The 19,159-nt window shown below is 46.2% G+C and overlaps 1 protein-coding gene across 5 annotated transcripts in view; it reads right to left on the minus strand.

Annotated features, from left to right (window-relative positions):
• The window catches only part of LOC102425241 (proton-coupled amino acid transporter 1), a 45,063-nt gene extending 38,082 nt beyond the window's left edge, over positions 1-6,981 (minus strand). For 3 of the 5 annotated variants that reach the window (XR_002829377.1, XR_002829378.1, XM_006089119.3), the window contains exons 1-2: positions 6,834-6,981; positions 847-994 (exon numbers count right to left, since the gene is read on the minus strand). Coding sequence is in view for 3 of the 5 variants with exons in the window: in XM_006089119.3 (XP_006089181.1) it covers positions 847-989 (143 nt within the window). In the remaining 2 variants the exon portion in view is untranslated. Of the gene's footprint in view, positions 1-846; positions 995-6,833 lie in introns of those variants that run through there. The other 2 variants (XM_023754113.1, XM_023754111.1) reach the window with 1 other exon arrangement.
• Positions 6,982-19,159: the final 12,178 nt, after the last annotated feature.

Here is a 19,159-nt window from a genome sequence, read left to right on the forward strand (position 1 = left end):
CTTGGGCAGTCACAGGAGACAGAATAAATCTAGGATACAAAGGATGCCTCAGTAAGTCATACTTAATCCACAAAGGAACACAAAAAGGGTGATGGCTAAACTTGAGGAATAAACAGAAGGACTATAAAAGATGGGATGCTGGGATCCCAAGAAAATGTCAGGGGTCTGCTGAGGTTGAGGATCTAGTTGGAGAATTTAATGGAATAGATGCTCCTCTGAATTTTCTAATTGGAGTGGAGAACACCAAACAGTGAGCACAGCTTCACAGTGAGGTCCTCAATTTTATCTTACATTTGGGGTAACTGAGGCCCAAAGAGGACCAAACTCAGCCCAGATGAGATGGGATTCAGTTTCCAGGGATGAAACCTAAGCCCTTCTTAGAAATGCAAAGCAGATCTCCTCTTCTCTATAAACCCCTTGATTTTTTTTAAGGGCAGGAGAAGTTATTCTTCCCTTTTCCTACTTCTTCAGCCAGATGAATTGGCTGTTTGGTGACAGGGACAGAAGTCTAGAGGAGACTTTGCAAAGGAGGCTTCCAATTGGGCTCTGAGGTACTTGAGGTTCTAGCACAGAAGACCCATAGTTCTAAATTAAGAGAATGTTCTTTCTACAAGTTTTTCTTATGTTTATGCTCTTAGTCTTCTAGGACCAATACAGCTGTAATGAACAAAGAATAAGAAATAGACTACAGAGTGGCAGTTAACTGCCCAACTTCTTATTTTCATCTATAAAGTGGGGGAACTGGTAAGATGGGAAGCAAAAATAACTCCAAGGGAGACTATATTACTGATACAGAACTGAGGGCCGTGAATCTCCCCCAGGAAGATAGAAGGAACAGTTACTTACGTTGTGCTGCTGCTTTCCCCAAAGCGCTGGTAGGAGCCTGAGGAAGAGAAGTTGTTCAGACCTTCAGATGGGCTCTCATCCGGACTCACGTCAGTGGAGCTGTAGTCAGCATAGTCCTCATTCCGAAGTCTCTGTGTGGACATGGTAGCTGTGGGGACAGAGTCAGTGCTAAGACCTCCAGTGGCTGGGGTCTTTAGCTCCATACCTGGGGTGGGCTCTGGGGCAGAAGCAGCCATTGTCACAGTAGCTCAATGCGGCTGCACTATATATTAAGTGCAATGCAAGTGCTTGTACTTATGAAAATGAAAAAGGTGCAAAGTTCACATGGATAGGCTGAGCTGACTCAGCTTTTACCTCTCAGCCTTCCCAGTTGGTGCCACACTCATACGTTTCTAAATTTGTCACAGCACACCTGGACAGAGCAGAGGTGAGGCATACTTGGGAGAGGTAGGGGAAGAGGCAAACAGATGATTCCAGGAAGCCTTCCCTGTTCCTTAGGTCCAGATGAACCTTCCTTTCCTTTGAGCTAAAAATTATATCTATTTCCATCTTCCCCAAGAGCAAGCTCTCAGAGGACAGAAACCTGAATATTCTTAACTGGATCCTATTTTTCCTCTGCATTCATTAGAGAAAGAACCTTGCTGCATTCAAAAAATGCCCTCCGGATCATCCAGTTCTGCTCAAACTCACCAGATCCCAGAGCCACAAATGACTTTCTCTTTCTCTTTGTCACGACCTCTGGCATATCCTATACTCTTTGGAGGTCATCAGTGACTCTCATCCCCTGAACCTAGGCCTCTTTGCTTGCAACCAAACCTGAATACTAAGAAATGGCAGCTAAAAGCAGCACAGAAGAAAACCAGGAGCATGAGAGGTGCTCACCACTGGCCTCTGTCTCAATAGCTGCCCTCCACAATGCTTCTTCCTTTTTATTTTACAGATTTGCCAATTTTTTAAAGATGGTAGAAGAAGAAACCCTTCCTGTTGTGCTGTGTGCTGGGAAAGGATGGTGAGGGTGGTGTTCCCTGGTGGACTTTCCCAGTAATGCTACTACCGAAAAGAGAACGATGACTTCTCTAAGATACATAATGAGGATACATTTTGAGAGTCGTAGAGACTGTGTTAAAAGAGCCTTCAGAGGTCACTCCAACTGCTCATTTTACAGATGAAGAATCAACCCCCCCCCCCCCCACAAAAAGATGAAGGGGCCTGCTCTGCTAAAGCCAGGTAGCAGCAAAGCAGTAAACCTATCTCCTGATACTCTGCCTAAATCTGAAAACATCTACTGAATACAGTGCCAGTTGCAGTAAGGGAATATTATAATGAAAAAGATTCAACTTCCTGCCCTCCAAGAATTGCGATCAAGTGATAAAAGAAAAGGTACATGGATATTAAAATTACAAATAAAAATCCTTCTGACGCTTTGCAGACTGGCACAACTGCCTGCCCATAAGGGGCTCCCGCCAGCATGTGGCTGGATGCTCACCCTGAGTCTGACGTGCTATCTCAGAGACAGGACCTCTGACGGCCATCACAACATGCCTTCCACCTAACGCCCAACACTAGCTGCCAAAGGATAGCTCTGTGAGGAGTGCTCCCACAGGTCCAGTCCCAGGAGACTTTTCAGAAGACTATCCCCACCCGGCACCTGAGTGATCCAGGGTGGCCTCATTTTTTCCACCAACTGTAATCACATGGCGATGGGATCCCATGTAATCTCACAAGGAAAGTGCTCGGTAGAAAGCCAGTAAAGGGCTTGGAAGTCCCAGAGAGCATCGTGCCTCGCTTCACCACCAGAGCAATTTTGCCAAGTATCTAAGAGGATGTCCTTCATTCACAGGCTGGAAGAATTCAAGAAAGTCATCTAGCTCTGGGGCAGTTAAGCTCATAAAGGGGCCGGGGGGGCGGCGGGGGGAAGAATTCTGAAGTAGTTGAAAGCTACTATTCAGGCAAAAGTAAATAAGCTAGTTTCTATGTAATTTACAAGACCTGGGTTCTAACCCCGCCTCTATCACCAACTTGCTTAGTAATCTGGAACAATTCTCTTTATGTCTGTGGTCTTTTTTCCAAATATGCAAAAAGGGGAAGGGGTGAACTAAAATCTCTCTCAGTAACTCTCTAGTTCTAATATTGTAGGAATCAACTAGTCTAATTATTTATGCAAACAACAGCTAATTTCCAGTCTCTTCCAATATACCAAAAGTGTCTGAGGAACAGGGCTTTCCAAGCGAATCCTGCATGTTACTGAGAGAGAAGAGGCAGTATACAAACCTTCTCCATCGGGTTCCCCAATCCTTCCCCATCAACCAAGAAACCACTCTGTTGCTTACTTGGTACAGATGCTCATTTCAAACACTGTAAAGGTGACTTTTCATATTGTGTATAAAAACTGCAGTTACCCACCCACCGCAGATTATTGTTAAGAAGCTGCTCAAAAAGAGGCTGACTGCTATCGATCTAAAGTCCAAGCAACAACGGCGGGATATGGGAGATGTGGCTTGGCAATTGTGTGAATGTTGAAAAGGGGAAAAAAAACTGCTACTTATGTTTTAGTTGATAAGCTTCACAGAAGTCAGTGATATAATAATAAGGCAATGTAATTCTAGGTTGCACTAGGAAACCCCATGTAGATGCTATATATAGCACTGTTCAGTTTTGCCATGCATGGTATTTCAGGTAGCAAACTATAAAAGGCAACAATGGCAAACTGTGGTGCAGCCAGGGGTCAGCAGCAGGATAGGAATGGAAGCCAACTCAGTGAGGAATGGTTGGAAACACAGAGAAGGTTCAACCTGGAGGACTGGCAACGTGGGAGGCATAAAAACTGCCATTAGAAGCTGTCCTATGGATAAGACTTGTTCTTCGGGGCCTCGAAGGCCAGTCAGAAATACAATCGGTAGGTGGAATGTAAAGGGGGCAGGTGTTTGGCTAGACATAAGGAAGAACCTCCTATCAAAAGGAGTTGTCGAGATGGAATGGTTCACTCTGGGAGACAGCACGTTTCCTATCCCTGGCAAAGTCCAAGCAGAAACCCTTCTCAGAGATGTTAAGTAGGGATTTAAGCACCATAGAGGGTGGGTGCAGTCACTCCCTGAAGTTCCTCAGGCAACTAAGTACTCCTCCTCTTGCTTTCTAGCTCTCCCCACAGAGTGCTAGCCTGCAAGGTCACCCTGCCCCTGGGCTCCCTTTGATGAAACCTGGTTTCCAAGTCTACTGCTGCAATTGCCAGTTCCTGTTAGGTGGGACGTTTTAACAAGAGAACCTGTTGACTGTCAAAATGAGGGGTTGTAGTGAGCGTTCAAGACAAGCTTGTCCTTCACATCCTTGAGGACAGTGAACATTATGTGTGGCCCATCAATGCAAAGTCAAAATCTCCATAAGATATTTAGGTCCAAAAGAGTGAACTACTAAGTAAGAAAAGGCGAGGTGTTAGTGGTTAGTCAATCACCTACTTCTGGAAGGTGTTATCAGGACCATGCTAGCAAAAATAGACCCCAAAGTCTATTCACTCGACTCAGTTCTAGGATCTTGCTTCAGGTCAAGGAGTGAAGAAATGTATTATTAACAGCAACGACTCTTCAGCATCTGACCCTCAAAGACACAAGCATTTAAAAAAAGAGGTACTCACTGGGAGGGGGTTGGAGGGGTTGAAAAGAAAAGAAAAAGCGGGAGTACTTACCTGTGAGAACAGTTATCTGAAGCAAGGGGGGAAATAAAGCATTCCCAAAGGTGGACGTCTATCTATTCTATTTCACATCCCACATGCTAACAAGTCCAGTCCTAGAACTGCACAGAACCTCTGAATTGGACGAAAACTTAAAACTTTCTCCAGTCCAACCCTCTACCCAACACAATCTTCTAATCTACAACATCCCCAAAACTAACTGCCCCGTGACAATTAGCTTCGGCGACAGGGATCTCCACGCTGTGCTGCAATGTGAGAGAGCACTAATTCTGTGGGCGTTCTTATGCTCACTCACAAACCACTTCCCTTACGGCACTTCCATCCACTGGTCCTCGTTGTAACCTCCAGATGATTGCAAAAGAATGGAACCCACCTCCTTACACCGCCTTTAAATGGACAAGGACAGCTCTGAGCACTTCAAGTTGCCACTAGGATGAGGCCGAATGAACAGTTGAGCCAATGAATGCATAAAAGAGCAGGCAGTTATAAATGGCATCATCGGGAAACAAAGGGAGAAAAACTTAATGCCATCATCAGAGCAGCCTCTGCAGCTTACAGCCTTCATCCCAGGCAATGGGTCTCGGGCACAGAGCAGGGCCCCGAACTTCCTGACTTCAAGAACATCTTTAAAGAAAATGTGTCCTGGCCCTGGCCGGGTGGTTCTCTTCACACACACCAAAAGGCTGCAGGTCCGATTGCCGGTCCGGGCACATACCCAGGTTTTGGATCTGATCCCCGGTGGGGGTGCGCACAGGAGGCAACCAATGGGTGTTTCTCTCTCATATCAATGTTCCTCTCTCTCTCCCTTCCTTTCTCTCTAAAATCAATAAACATATCCTCCGTGAGGATTTAAAAAAAGAAGAAAGAAAATGTGCTGTAAATGTACAAGTTGATTACTATTGACTAGACTCTTGACAAGATTACTGTTGATCGTATTTAAAGAAAAGAAGACAGCCCAACTCATTTTCTGCTGTCATCACTGAGTGTGGCCATCATAGAGGCCGGAAGAACGAGGAGAAGCATATCATGGCAACTGAGAAAGACATGTTAAGTAGGGAAACTGCTTCCTGGACAACTGGGTTAAGTCTTGTTGCAAGGCAGATGCTGATGGGGGCGAGGGGGGGGGGCTCTCTGATTAGGAAACAGAGACTGTCAGAGCCGAGGAGGCCCTTAGGGACTTAGCTCCATCCCTGTGCAGCCTGGGAACCTAAACCCACCGAGGCCGCGTGCAAGTGTCAGAGCTGGCACAGAACCTCCCATTCCCCAATCTCGGTTCTTCCCATTACTCCGAGTTGCTTCTTATTTCAGCAAGCCTCACATAACTGCGAAACGCCCCCCAAATAACCACTATTCCCCCGAATCTGAGCAGCTACAGGAAAACAAAACAACAACAACAACACACACACACACACACACACACACACACCGATCTCTCCAAGTTCATGCCAGGGCTCTCCACGGCCCCGCTGGGAGCCGCCTCCCCCCTCCCTCCCTCCGAGCCTCGCTTTGTCTGACTTTACACAAAACTGCAGGGCGGCGAGAAACAAACCTACAGAACGATGAGTTTGCAGGAAAGCAGCCTGAACACCAGGCAGGGAACCACGCCCAGAGCCGACCCCACGGGTGCTGGAGGATGCGGCGCGGAAGGGGGCGAGGAACCAAAGAGACGGGGCCGGGCACGGGCGCCTGCCCGCGACAAGTTTCTGCGGGCGGCGGCGGTGGGCAGCGAGCAGCTGTCGGAGCCCCGGGCGGCGGACTCCAGTCGCGGCGCGGCGACCTCCGCGGTGCCCTCAGCCAGCCCCTCCCCCTTCTGGCCTCGATATCCCCGACACTCCGGGGGGGGGGGAGGCCGGGGGCTGCACCAGATGATTCCCAAGGTCCCTGCGGTTTGGGGTTCTGGGACCCACGGACCCGCTCTCGGCCAGTCCCCCCCGCGCGGCTCCCACAGAGGGCGGTGACTCGCGGGGCACGGCCGGGCTCCCCTGGGAAGCGTGGCAGAGTCCCGGCTGGTCGTCAGGGTGATGTTCCCCATCTCCCGGCCTCAGTGTCCCCACCTGTCAAATGGGACAGGCAGGTCACGTGAGGCAGCGTGAGGGGCAGGGAGTCTCCAGGTCGCCTCATCCCAGGAGGGGTGCCCGCGGGTACCACAGCTGCGGCCCGGGAGCCCGGGAGGCTCGGACCCGCATCCCAGGCCGGTGGGCGCCTGACCCTGAGCATCCATCCGGTGCGCCCCGGAGGAAGGCGGGTCCTGAGGAAGGCGCTGCCTGGCCGCCACCCACAGCCTGTCAGCGCGCGGACTCACCGCTTCGGGATCCGGTTCTGGTTCCGGCTCTGGTTCCGGTTCTGGCTCGGCTCCGGCCGGGGCTCCCGCCTCAGTGAAGTGCGTCCCACCCCACCTCAGCGCGGCGGTCTCGCCATCCCCTGGGCGGCCCGGCAGCCGCTTCCGGGCCTCGTCACGTGATGCAGGCTCCCGAGCCCGAGGCCCGGTCACAAACTCCCGCGAGCCGCAGCTCCTCCCCTCTCGCGGTGCTCCAGAGCGCGGCTGCGCAGCACCCTCTGGCGACCCAGTGCTGCCACTGCAGGCAAGACCGCGCTCCTGGGGCTGGGACTGCGAGAGGGAACTGCGGGCGGGGCGGGGGCGGGGACGGAAGGGGGGGTGTGAGCGGGGCGGGGGGGGGCCTCGAGCATGCGCAGTGAGTCCCGAGTCTAAGCGAGCTGTATCGTGTGTGGGCTTGTGAAAGGTCATTTTTATTGTCGCTATATTTTCTTTAACACGTCCCAATGAGCACACATTGCCTTTATAATCAAGAGATAATACATCTTTTAAAAAATCATCTGGCCATATTGTTAGAAGTTGACACAAACTCACTTGTTGCTACTGGAAATGGGACTGTGAGATAAGGCAACGTTATCTTTTTAATATATTTAAAATTGTTAAGCAACATTTTTCAATGAATGGCAACATGTCAGTATGTTTGAGGTTTATGTGTTATCTGTGCTTCTCTTTCCTCCTTTTCCTCCACAGATTTTACTTTTAAAAATTATGACACTATTGAGCCAAAAAAACTATTGGAGCAGCTATAAAATAGACAAATATGAAAATAATGATGCTGAGTGAGAGAAATCAGAAAAAACACATTCCATTTATATAATGTTCTAAAATAATCTATGGTGACAAAGAGCACCTCAGTGGTAGTTTGGCAAGGAGAGTAGAATGATTATAAAGGGGCATAAAGAAACTTTCCAGGAAAGAAATATGTTCACTATCTTAATTGTGGTGGTGGTTTCACAGGTAAATATATATGTTTAAACTTATCCAATTTATACACTTTACATATGTGCAATTTATTATATACAGTGTCCCCCAGAAATGTATACACACTTTACAGCTGTTAGCTCAACTGATGTTTCTTTCTTTTCAGATGTAACCCATTGGAATTAATAATTATTCAAATTTTGTATACATTTTTCAGGATACCCTGTATAAATTATATTCAATAGGCTTTTAAAGTATCTAGCAAAATTATATAAGCAATACATGACATATTCTTATTAGAAACATTAGACAATATATAAGTGTATTAACAGTGGAAATTCCCCTTCTCCCAAATTCACTCTCCTCTCCAAAGATAAAGTTACTACCCTGTGAGTATTGTTCACCAAACCTTCCACTGTGTATTGATGGAAATACCTATATATTGTTTTGCTTAAGACTTGTACTCTTCACTGTCTATACTGTTTAAATTCTTTCATAAACGTATATTACTTTACATATGTTTAAAACCTAGTTGACTTAAAAAAAAAATAAATCTACTCCAGTTGGTTCATCTTTCCAAGGAGAGAGAAAAAAATGGAGATCCATGCTCAAATCAAAATGTGAAGGCCAGTGAGTTTATCCCATCCTTGGAAGAATCCACCTGATAATTGACTGCTCAGTACCAGGGGTAACTCTTGGAATGCTGCTGAGCTGAGTCAATGAATGCACCCTTTACATCTTCCCCAGGCCTCAAATATCACTGATGCTATTCTTCCTAACGTCTTACCTAAAGAAGCCAGATCTTGTGAGACCACACAGACTTACTGATGCAAGTGGGAATTTGCCTTATTTAATCTCTTCCTGGGATGCATTGACTATATATAAATAAGGATTCTTTCATGTATCTGACCATCACACCCTGATTAGAGAGACCCTGGAAAAAAAGTTGCAGCATTTTCAGGTGCTGTTAGGATTCTTACCAGCCTTGTCAGTATGCAGTCCTAATTAACATTCAATAACATCTTATGATTCCCCCATAACATGTCCCAAATACCCAAATCTCCACCTCTGCTCCCATCATTTACTCAGAAATAGAAATAAAGATTCCAGTTCAAAATGGATGCATACATAAGCATTTTGACTCTTTTACTCCTGGAAACTATGCAAAAGCAAAAAGGAAAAAACTCTGAAAATTCTATATTCAGCAAAGTCAGGAGATAAATAGAATACCAAAGTATGTGTTAGGCCAACAGAAGCAGCTGAGATCAGACAGAAGCTGTGAAGGAGAATGAGAAAGAAATCCAGAGAATAGTTATGCGACCCAGTGGGGGCAGATCACAGAAAAGCACCGGTTAAAGACTTTTCCTGAGGTGAAGAGCTCATCCAGAGCTGCACAGCTGTATCCCTTTTATTTGCAACAATGGGCGTGGAAACAATTCAGCAAGACTAGCAACAAAAGCTCTCCTGAGTCTGGTTTGGGGGGGGGGGGGGGAGGGCAGGAATCACACAGACGAGCCATATTTACAGGAAGCAATCCATCTGTGGCAACAGAGAAGAAAAGACTGGAAATACACCTGTTGGTGAAAATGTGGAACAACTGGAAGTTTCATCCATTGATGTTGGGAGGATACCAATGATACAACCACTTCGGAAAATTGGCAGGTTTTGTTTTGTTTTTATAAAGTTACATGCATAATTATTCTATGATCCAGCAATTCCACTCCTAGGTATTTACCCAAGAAAAATCAAAACATGTATTCATACCAGGGCCTGGACTAGGATAAGGACCCAGGTGAAAAGCTTAAGGAGGTGCTCACTCTTGGGGTTGTGCAAGTGCAGGATTGGCACTAATATGAACAAGAGAGTGGGTGCCTCCTTAAATTTTGTGACCTGAGCTTCCTAGCTTGCCTCGCCCTAGTCCTGCCTATAGTCCACACAAGGAATTGTTCTCAGCAGACATGTTAATAAAGACAAACTAGTAACCTGACTTTGGGATTGACATAGGCATTGGCAGGGAGGCCAGCTGGGAGGCAGTTGCAGTCCAGAATCCAGGGTAAGATTATGAGACTTACACAAGGGTGATGGCAGTGAAGGTGACAAGAAGTGATCAGTGTCTGAAAACAGATTTATGGTAGATTGGAAAGTTTCAGCCCTGCCCTCCCTGAATCTGGTTACAGCTTCCACCCCACCCCCAGACCCTCCCTTAACAGCTTACTCAGCCAACAGCTTCCTTGCTCTCAGCCTTGGCACAAGATAGGACCAACTCGTAGATCCCCTGAAAGAAGGCAGAAGAATGCACCATTGAATGAGGAATATTCCCAGAACTGGGTCCAGGCACTTCATGAGATCTGGAGCAAACCCACAAAGGCCATCTGTAGGGAAGGCAGACCTTGGGGTTACCTCACAATGCTAACAAAGGGCCTGGGAGAGCTTTAAAGAGAGAAGGGGCTCCTGTTGCCACTGAAAGAGCCCTGAAGCAGGCACCTAGAGCTAAGGGCTGTGGCCAGCTCTGCCGCTTACTAGCAAGTCCTTTTTAATGTGGACTTCAGCTTCTCACCCATGAAGGAGGCAAGGACTCAGGGGAGGAAGTTCATCTCTCAAATCTTTTAGCACCGAGTCCTTCTTTTCCCCGCTTCTGCTACATTCCCCCTTCCGAGGATGACTGGGTGGGTCCTAGGTCAGCCAGAGAATCATTGTAGCTCACACTTTAGAGCAGCGGTTCTCAACCTGTGGGTCTCGACCCCTTTGGGGTTCGAACGACCCTTTCACAGGGGTCGCCTAAGATCATCGGAAAACATATGTAATTACATATTGTTTTTGTGATTAATCACTATGCTTTAATTATGTTCAATTTGTAGCAATGAAAATACATCCTGCATATCAGATATTTACATGACGATTCATAACAGTAGCAAAATTACAGTTATGAAGTAGCAACGAAAATAATTTTATGGTTGGGGGTCACCACAACATGAGGAACTGTATTAAAGGGTCGCGGCATTAGGAAGGTTGAGAACCACTGCTTTAGAGCTTCTTTGAGATGATCTGCTGCAACCCATTCCTTTAACACATGGGAAACTGAGCCTCAGAGAGACAGAGGTTTTTGTTCAAGGTCACACTTGGTAACAAGTGTGAGAACCTTTGGGTTCTCCTCTGAGGCCTCCCTTAGACCCCAGTGGTCACAATTTTCCATATGAAGGTACAGAGTGGTACCTGTTTAATAAGTAAATAAATTGTGTCTGAGTTTTCAAAAAATATAAGATGCTGTTGTGGAAAAAAAAACATTATAGGCACCATATAAAAAAGATGAGTGATTACATTAGGTTTATATTGCAGTGTAATAAATTGCTACAAACTTAATGGCTTAAAATGGCATGCATTTATTGTCTCCCAGTTCCTGTGGGTTAGGAGTTCAGGCTGGGCTTAACTGGGTCCTCTGCTTCGAGTTAGCCAACTAGTAGATGTGAGATGGACCAATAGGAGTTGACGAGCCACCCAGAGAACAGGATGCATGAAATAGAGATGGAAAGTGCTGCCATTTGGGGTAATGACAAGGTCTAGGGTATGATGGTGGGAATGGGTGACTCAAGTAGGGCGGAGGACAAACTATCTGGAAGCAAAGGTGATCAAGGGTATAAGAGGCTGGAGTACAGATGACTCATTTATGGTGGCTGAAATCATCGTCAGTGATCATAGTGAAATGGTGGAGGGAGGGAAAGAGAGACAGGGTGCCAAAGGAGCCAGCATTTTTAGAGAGGAGGGAGTAAAGCAACAAGGAGCAAGGGTTCCTAGCCATGTGGTATGAGAGGTATGGGGAAAAGCAGCCCCCTCTTAGAGGTCTGCAGAGGAAGCAGTGGCCTCAGAGGGAACCACATTTAGGTTAGACAAGAAGGTGAAGCAAACATGGCCATTCAGGAAGCTTCCCTCTTCCTGGAGGAAAACCTTTGCTGGCCCCCTTCGCAAGAGTAACTGCTTTTGCTATACACATGCAAGCCTCTTTTCATTCTCCTTCAGAGCGATGATCACAGTTGAAATTTTTTACTTATGTTTGGGAAACTCTGAATAACATTCATGGCTTCCAGCCACGCTCCTGGAGGGCAGGGGCTGCACTGCCTGCCACCAGTGGGTCCCCAGCACCCAGCAGAGTGCCAGCATAAGGCTATTCAATCAGTATTTGTGGCAAGAAGGAAGAGGGGGAAAAAAACAGATGGTTAGAGCAACTGTGAGGAGTCTGTGTGGGTGGAGAAGCCCATATTTCCACCCATTCATGTTTTTGGCCATTTATTCTTCTTACAGAACAGAGCCTGTGCCGCTCCAGGTGAGGGGGGTAGAACTATATTTTAACTCCTGAGCCATTAAGGCTCAAGCAGCTGCGAGCTGTGTCTTGCAGCTCCTCGTGCCAAAGTCATTCCTGCTCACGTTCCTGCCAAAGCCATGGCCACTCCCAACCCCTCATCCACCCAGCGCATGGAGCTGAAGAGCAAGGTATCTCCCTACCTAGAACTGGGGCACCTCCATCAGCTACTAGTCCCTGGATGGTGCACCCCAAGGAATGCTCCAGACGCCCTCAAGAAGGGCCAGCAACTCCTCCACCTGGGCTTCTGCTGCCTGGGGGAGGCTGGTGGGATCTTGTAAATGTCCTTTCCTCCCAAGAGCTCCTAGGCTTGACATCTTGTACTTGGACACTGTTGTGGGAGTTTTTTCCTTCTTCCTTCCAGTAACTCAAGGAGATAAATCTGTGCTCTCCTCCATTCTGGACAAACAGGCAAAGAGAGGTGTAGAGAAGTTGTGTTAGTGGCAAAGATAATGCTCCCTGAAGATACTGCTTTGAATCTTAAGTGTAACTCTTTAGGGGTGCATTCACTCCATTACCGAATGCCTGAATATTGTGAGGCCATAGCAGTGAACACGAGGCACCGTTATGTCCTGGCCTCCAAGGGTCAGCCTAGACAGGAAGAGATGTACACATATAACTAAAATTCCATAAGGGACGGCACCAGTGATGTCAGGTGTCTAGATGGTTCAGAAGAGGAAGGTGTTCTTCCTAGATGGTGACAACAGGGAAGGCTTGTGTTAGAGGTGGCATCTGAGCTAGTCCTTGGAGAAATGATGTTGCTAGCAAGAACATCCATAAAGTATTTTCTGCCTCCACTCAAGAAGGTAGATGAAACTTTCACCAGCAAAATCAAAGAATCCAGGTTTCACATTGACCCAGTTCAGTCAAACATTGTAGAAATGAGCACTGGTCTTGGAATGAGTCAGAATTGAGCTCAAATCCCAGCTCTGTCACTTTCTAGCTATGTAACCTGGGACAAGTTACTGAACCTGTCTTATTTTCCACTTTCTCCTCTGTAAATGGAGATAATAATAGCACCTACCTCTGACATTGTTAAGAATCAGTTGAGCCCAGCTGGTATGGCTCAGTGGTTGAGCATTAACCTATGAACCAGAAGGTCACGGTTTAATTCCTGATTAGGGCACATGCTTGGGTTGTGGGCTCGATCCCCAGTGGGGGACATGTGGGGGGCGTGTAGGAGGCAGCTGATCAGTGATTCTCTCTCATTTTGATGCTTCTATTCTCCCTCTCTCTTCCTTTCTGAAATAAAAAAAAATATTTTTTTAATTGCAAAAGGAATCAATTGAGATAATCCATGCAAAGCACTTAAAACAATGCCTAGCATATAATAATTGTTCAGTAAAAGGTCAGCTAATTCTAGCATGGAACAATCTAGCTGCTCAGACTGTGAGCAACCTGAGGTCAATGGCCAGGCCTCATTTACTTCTGTATCCTCCCAAACTTAACACAGAGCCTGAGCACAAGGAGCTCAGTAAGGTTTGCAAAATGAAGAAAGGAGAAATCCTCTTTATCAACCTCTCAAATTGCACCAGGGAAGATTGGGGCGGGGGGGGGGGGCATGAGTTTGATCGAATCTTGAAGGAGGGGTTCTAAAGAAGGCCAAAGGTCTTTTTAGAAGGTAAACTATCGTCTGTCCTTAAAGGTTTAAGGGGCCAGTCTGCTTGAGGTTTATCTCTAGAAGTGTTGGAACACTGTCTGTAGTAAGAAAAATTCAAGCATTTTATAGGAGGAAAGGCAATGTTGAACTTAATAGCTTCTGGGTTTTCAGGACAACCTGTGGTTAAGACCCCAGAGAAACACATTCATTCCCACCCCAAATTTACTACTCCCATAGGTGACCTTAGGCAAAGCTCTCCCATCTCTGAGCCATCGGTAAACTAGTGAGAATAAACCCTATTGCTTAGAGTTGTTGAGAGGGTTAAAAGAGGTGTGGGTATTAAGACTCATGCAGGCAGCACTTCTATCCAGCGTTTCTCCTCAGATCCTGTGCAGGGCAGGGTCTGAGTCTGCTGTTGGCATCCATGGGTTTTTTTGTCACAACTTTATCCATTTCACGAGTAGCTTTCCACTTAAGAGCTCACAAGGCAGCGAAGGGAGGAAATGTTTGTTCTTTACCATTTGTCCCCAGAACACCCCCAAGATAAGGTCAGGCCTCCTGTTCTGGAACCCTGAGTACAACTGAATCCAGAGTTGGTGTCAGTGCCAAGGGAACAAGAAAGAACAATGGATCTTGAAGAACCACTATGACATGTCAAACTCAATTCTGCTCCAGCCAGCCAGAGCCTGGAGACACAGCCAGGGGGGTGAGATGGGATCTGGGCCATCCCTTGCTCCTCCCAACACCCCCTTTTCTCCCAGTAAAAACACCCAGTTTTTGTGGACTACTTTTCTGCTGTGGGACAATATCATGCAGTCATAGAAACTGAGAGTAGGAAACCGCTGTGGAGGTCATCTTGTCCTATTCATCCCTGCCTTCTCTCAGTCAGGGTTTAGGGTACGAAACTTAGTGTTTTAGACCAAAAAATATATGCCAGAAATATATTTCATAGATTTAGGGGCTTACACAGCCATTAGAAGGGACTCATTAATCCACTTGGCTGATAGCTCCAGGAGAATGAGGCCCTGCCTATCTTATTCACTGATATGGATCTCTGTGCCTTGCACAGCTCCTGACACTCAGTAGCCACTCACAAAATATCTAAAATGAATTAGTGAGTGAGTTTTCAGAGCTCTTCAGGGAAATGAGGCACAGTGGTACCCATTATTTCTTCCAGGGCTCCCAACATATATTTTTCTATCCAGCCTTGTGTAGGGAAAGTCCTGTCTTGCTCTCTCCCCAGAATATACCTCTGAACCCAACAAAGTCCAATTTCCTGTGCTCTCTCCCGAAGGCTCAACAAGCCCGTTATGGGCTGTGGGGATACAGTGATGCAGCGGAGAAGGCCAGCCCTGCACCTGGCTTCAGGACCACACCCACTAGGAGAGCTACTTTGTTCTCTCTTTGCCTGAAATGAGATAGGATGGTGGGTCCCAATGAAGTCCCAGGGAGGCTGTGTTGATATCTGTCCTGCTGGAAATACAACCCTAATTAATACCAGTATTTTTGGATGTCCTAAGAAAGTTGTTCTCAATGCTGATCCCCAGTTCAACTGCATCAGTATCACCTTGGAACGTGTTAGAAATGCAAGCTCTTCAGCCCCATCCCAGGCCTACTAAATTAGAAACTCCAGGGGTGCATCTTCATCTGTATTTTAACAAGCTATCCAGATGATTCTGATGCATATGAAAGTTTGAGAAACACTGTCCTAAAGAAATAACTGTGCATTGTTATGCAATGCAGCTACTAGGAGCAAATTAATGTGTTGTGTTTTTTTTGTGTTTTTTTTTTAAAGACATTTCCTGGGCTTAACTAGAGAATTTTCTTTAATCATAAAAGGAAGTTAGCAATGACCAGACTCAGGACTTGCACATGGGCCCAGTTGGACTATCACTGAGTCAGAGCTAGGTGCTTTTAGATCCACCCCCTAGAGTGCAGATGGGGAAAGTAAGTCTTTAAGACGAGCAACTTGCCCAAAGGTGCACAGTGAGTCATGACAGGCTGAAAACCACAACTCTGAGTAAAAGTGTTATGTAAATGTGGTGGTCAACTCCTAGTTATCCTGGGAAAGGATAACTCCTAGTGACTGTGAGTGGAGATTAACTGATTCTGGTGGCTGGAGTTTGGAGCCACCTCTCTCAGTGGTCAGGAGACACTCTGACAGCTGAGCTGTATTGTTTTCTTCACCAGGTATCCCCAAACCCTCCCACCCCAGCCTCACCCCACTGCCCACTAGTCTGTAGTCGTTGGAAGTCAAAATGTTACACAATGGGACTATATTCATACTGCTCTCATGGTGTGAAATAAGTCATTCTCAATTCAACGGATGTCCTTTCCTGGAAAAAATGTACAAGGAATTCATTTTGATGCCACTTTTTGTTGTAACTGTGACTTGGAGTACACTGTAAACACCTTTACTCACCCCTACTGACTCTCTTCATTGTAGACCTGCCTAAACAGAAAGAGCATAGGTCCAAGGCAAGCTGGGACCAAGCTGTAGGACATGGGTGGTGGAGACCCTCACACTCCAGGCACTGTAGCAGCCAGGGCCAAGAAGCTAGGAGGTACATGTAAGCAAAAAGGGACCAGACTAAGGAGGCCCTAGGCCAGTCTGCAATGGTTCAGGACCCTGAACATCAGGGGATGCCAGCCTGCATGCAGTGACTCAAAGTCAGATGGATTCTGTACTTTCTAGATCAGTCCATTCACTGAGAAACCAGAGTCCCATTCACTTTTAATTCACTCACCCACTCATTGGACAAGTATCAGTTGAGTACCTACAATGGCACCATGCTAGGTGTTAGGGAGATAGGGGTAAATAAATAGGTATGATCCCTACATTGATGGAGTTTCACAACCTAGAAGTGGAGATGGAAAATAAATAAGAGAAGAAGTAAATGCATAATTATGAATTCGGATAAGAGCTACAGGGGGGGGGGGCAGGGAAAACCTCTCGGAGGAGGTGAAGTTTAAGCCAAGATCTGTAAGAGTTAACCAGTTGAAGAGGTGTGGGGAGAACTATCTTAATTAAGGAAGGTATCAGTGAAAGGCTGCAAAGTGGAAGAGCTCAGAGTCCTCCAGAGACTGGAGAAGCATAATGAGTTGAAGAGGAAGAGATGTAAAAGGGAAGAATGGAAAGGTAGCAGGACCCAAATCATGGCTTAGAATGTTTTTCCAAGAGCGGAGAAAAGTCCCTTATGGGTTTTAAGCAGAGGAAGGGCATGATCTATAATAATAAAAGCATAATATGCCAATTAGACCGGACATCCTTCCGGACGAAGCCAGAGCTTCAAGGGAAGCCTGGGTCCTGGGTGCCAGAGGGAAGCCGGTGCCGGCAGCCTGGGGAAGGAAGGCCTACTCTTGCACGAATTTTGTGCATCAGGCCTCTAGTATAAGCAATAATTTTAAAAAGATCACTGGCTGCTATGTGGAGCATAGATTAGAGGGTCAAAAGTGGAGGCAGATTCATTCCATGGGGAAAGGGATAGTCATTTCTGAGCAGGGTATTGAGTGTCCAAGTCAAATCAGTTGGAATTTGCAGGCAGACAGAGTCTTCCTTCTCCAAGTAGATGAGATTGGGCAGCAGGTAAAGGGACAGGGAGGCCAAGGCAGGCCCTCTTGACTCCATAAATACCTGGACACAAAGGTTCTGCCTGGAGAGATACCTGGACATAGGTGTAACGAGCCTGCAAGCGTGTTTCTGTCCCTTCTGGGCCTGGAGGAGATCTGAGGCTGCCACAAGGCTTCCTACCTGCAGCTGTGGGTAGCAAAGGCACGCAGGTCAGAGAAACAAGTCAGTAGCCAGTAATACCAGCACATCGGGAGGGCCCATCTTCTCTCTGCATTCCTTTTTTTTTTTAATAACAAATCATCTTCTCCCAATGCCCAGGTACATGGTGTTCTTCCTGACTGTGGGCCAGCTGGACTTCTGTTGTGCATTTCATATGTTTCTGGCAAATAACTGTGAACAGGTAGGGCAGAGCGCTAGCACAGACATACAAGATGGCAAAGATAGCCCAGCTTGAGCTCGAGCAGCTCCCTCCAAAGCAGCCAAGTTAGTAAAACCCAATTAATCCAACCTTTGCATTGGAACCTCCAGGTCCTCATCTCAGAGCAACAGAGAAAACTGAGCACACCTTTTCCACTTGAGAATCTTCAAGATCTTCCTATTAAACAAGGTACATTCTAAACACCTTACTCTGGCTCAAAAGACTCAGTAGACAGGCCTCCATCTACCCTCCAGCCCAGTGTTCCACTTCTCTTCTGTATATGTCCTGTGTTCCAACCCATCTGAGCCATCTCTCATTCTCAAAGCTATCCAGTCCTTTCCCACCACTGAGCCTCTACTTCTGCTGTTCTTTCTACACACAATTTCCTCCCTCCACTCTGTCATCTCCAATGATCCAAATCACCCCCATCATGAATGCTCATCTTCTTGGGTATTGTTCCCTGATACACACAGTGGAATCACCACCGTGTTTTTCCTTTCTCAAGTCAATACTCAGTTTTCCTTGAGTATTGTTATATGTGCATATTTGCTCTCTATAGTTAGCCTGTGAGCTCACTGAGGCTATAAAAGTTTCTCTGCAACTATTAAAGTAACTGCTCAATAAATAGGTATGTATTTTCAGCAAATAGATCTTCAAACCCTAATGCTGGAAGAAACTCAAGTAGTTTACATATGTACAAATATAATGTCTACTCTAAAAGGTTAACAGCAGTTGCCTCTCTGAAATGAATCTACAGGTGTGTATCTTCATTTTTTAATCTTTATAGTTGACTAGAGGTCCGGTGCATACGTGCACCAGTGGGGTCCCTCGGCCAGGCTGGCAATCGGGACTGATTGGGCCGGCCGGCGAGGGGGAGGGACCATAGGAAGTTGGCCAGCCACCGGAGATTGGCTTTGGGAGCTCACTGACCACCAGGAGCAGCTCCTGCATTGAACATCTGCCCCCTGGTGGTCAGTGCACATCCTAGTAACCAATCGACGGGTTGTTCAGTCAACCGGTCTTAACGGTCACTTAGGCTTTATATATATATAGATTATTTTCCCTTCAGAACACAAAAGCAGCACAGCTCACTCTTAGAGAAAATCAAACTAATATAGACATTATCAAGTTAAAAGTCCCCATAAATCTCTCTTCCTGCAAAAACGTACCACTAAAAGTTATGTGAATAGTTTTTCCATTTTTTCATGAATATGTGAATATGCACATATAAGTTAGTTTCAAACTATGATATTGATCTGCCATTTCACTTTTTTTCTTGCTTAATGATAAGTCATGGACTCGTTGTCCATGATGTATTTACCAACTCCTTATTGACAGACATTTAATGAGTTATTTCTATTTTTTTATGTTATTACTATCATAAACTGCTAAAAGGAGAATCTCCAGAGATAATTTTGCTTTCTTTATA

This window comes from Myotis lucifugus, unplaced genomic scaffold (genome assembly GCF_000147115.1).
Source record: "Myotis lucifugus unplaced genomic scaffold, Myoluc2.0 scaffold_56, whole genome shotgun sequence".
In the NCBI taxonomy this organism is placed as follows: Eukaryota; Metazoa; Chordata; class Mammalia; order Chiroptera; family Vespertilionidae; genus Myotis; species Myotis lucifugus.